This window comes from Alexandromys fortis, unplaced genomic scaffold, assembly GCF_014885135.2.
Source record: "Alexandromys fortis isolate MF-2015 unplaced genomic scaffold, M_Fortis_MF-2015_v1.1 scaffold_343, whole genome shotgun sequence".
Classification (NCBI taxonomy): domain Eukaryota; kingdom Metazoa; phylum Chordata; class Mammalia; order Rodentia; family Cricetidae; genus Alexandromys; species Alexandromys fortis.
The window spans coordinates 245718-248080 of NW_026068262.1; the positions used below are offsets into that span (position 1 = coordinate 245718).

Consider the following 2363-nt stretch of genomic DNA (forward strand, 5'->3'; position numbering starts at 1 on the left):
TATAATGTGAAACTTTAATGAAAGAGATGGGTTGATCAAGAATAAATAGACAAAACAGAATGATAATGTAGACATACTGACCAGTGAATCAAAATTTGGTAAATACTCCATTATTTTTTTCAGATATTTGAAATGGGTCTCCACAATCATCTGCATTGGCATCTGGTGCCCTCTTGAGGAAAATACTGGGTCAGTCATCCTCATAAACATAGACCATGAAATCCAAGATGGACAAGGTCAACAGAACCACCATATACTGGCTGCCCATGCATGCTTCATCATTGCCAATGCATAAATATAAGTTTTTATTTCATGTTCTTAAGGTGAATAGAATTTCTACGTATGTCCTCATTAAGGATTGTCCTTAATTTCCTAGCTGGACTTGGAGTCCTGGCCAATATGTTTCTCCTTGTTTTCTACACTTTCATAATTCTAGGTCACAAACCTAAGCCCACGGACTTGATCTCCTGTCACCTGACCTTCATCCACATAGTGCTGCTCATCACTGGAGCAGATATTTGGCTTTGGGACATATTTGAGTCACTACACATTAAGAATGACTTCAAATGTAAGACATCGTCTTATATGAGCAGGGTGATGAGAGGCCTCTCCATCTGCATCACCTGCCTCCTGAGTGTGTTCCAAGCTGTCACTATCAGTCCCAGTTCCTCCTTGTTGGCAAAATTTAAAAATAAACTAAAAAAGTACATGATATCTTCTTTCTTATTTATTTGGTCTTTCAACTTGTCATTCAGTAGCTACCGAATCATCTATGCTGGTGCTTTTACTAATATGAGTGAGACCAACCAGATGAAGGTCACTGCATTCTGCTCACTCTTCTCCATGAACTACATCATCAGGGCACTGATTTTAACAGTGGCAATCTCCAGAGATGTATTTCTTGTAGGAGTTATGCTGACCACAAGTGCATACATGGTGATTATCTTGTTCAGGCATCAGAGACAACACAAGCATCTTCACAGCCTCAGCCACCCAAGAGCATCTCCTGAGAAAAGGGCCACACAGACCATCTTGCTGACGGTGGCTTTTTTTGTGGTCATGTACTGGGTAGACTTCATCATCTCATCCACCGCAGTTCTGTTATGGCTTTACTTCCCAATCATCCTGAGTGTTCAGAAGATTGTGATGAATGTCTATCTCACAATTGCTCCTTTGATACAAATTAATTCTGATAGCAGAATAATCAATATGCTAAAACAATGCAGTCTTTGTGCCACCATATTTTCAAAAAGAGATAATTTTCTCCTTTTTAATAAAACTATTTATTTATTGCTTTTATATTTATGAGTATTGTGTCAGCATATATTTATGTGTGAATTACAGTACACACAAGGTCAAAAGAGGCCATTTTCCCTTCTCCCTTGAGCTAAACATACAGACATGTTTGTGTAGCTTCATTCTGGTGCAGCCACAACTAATTTTTTCAAAAACTTATTCTTCTTAAACTCTGTGATAGTTCAAGGAGATAATAAAGATTCTTCATAATTTAAAATAATTGTGGTATTACACATGGACATTTTTGTGACATATTTGCTGCCAAGTGCTATAGATATTTTTACGTTCACCATATATCATGAGTTGAAATTTCCACAGGAATTCTCTTACTGTCTCCTCTTTACTTTATATCATAAATGTTCCCTGAAGCAGAGGTTACTCAAAAAAACCTCCTTGCTGATCCTTACTTTTACATTTTTCTTTTGAAGGGAATTTAATCTATTCTCAGCCATCAAAAATAGTTTAAATGTCCTATTGCAACTTTAATACTCTTTCCTAAGTGTAGTTTCTCTGGATCCACAAAAATCCTGTGAATTTAAATTTTCCCTTTTTACCACAGTACTTAATGAGTCTGAGTCTTATATGAAAATTCCATGTGTCTGTGTATTTGTACTTTATCAATACTGACATATTATTAGTAAAACAAAATTGTTTATATGTGATGTACAGTGTGTTTTTGTATACATGTGTATTCATGTGTGTGCACAGACGATTGATGCGTGTGCATGGGTATGTTGAGGCCAGGAGACATTTCCTGTTTTTCTTCAGAAGCCATTCACCTTGGTTTTGAAAATTTCTCTCAGTGACCTGGGGATTGCCTAATAGGGCAAGATTTTACTGTCTCTGTCTCTCCAGCTCGGGATTACAAGTGTGCAACACCACACTCCACTTAGTTTTTTCTTTTATTGATAATAAAAAAAAACCCTACTCTTTTTTTGCATAAAGTACACTTTAAATAGAGGTTCTCCTCCCTGTCACTTAGTTCCAAAAATGCTGGGCTTTGGTAGGGAAGGAAACCAGAGAAAACAAAGATCTTGTGAAGATGTAATTGAATGAGGGGCCATATC

At 36.9% G+C, this 2363-nt stretch overlaps 1 protein-coding gene across 1 annotated transcript; it reads left to right on the plus strand.

Annotated features, from left to right (window-relative positions):
- Positions 1 to 312: 312 nt before the first annotated feature.
- LOC126494424 (vomeronasal type-1 receptor 90-like) lies at positions 313 to 1257 on the plus strand (the record flags this gene model as incomplete). The annotated part of the gene is given in 1 exon segment (XM_050131791.1): positions 313 to 1257. A coding segment is annotated over 1 exon segment (945 nt), but the record flags the coding sequence as incomplete, so codon positions are not given.
- Between the last annotated feature and the right edge of the window lie 1106 nt (positions 1258 to 2363).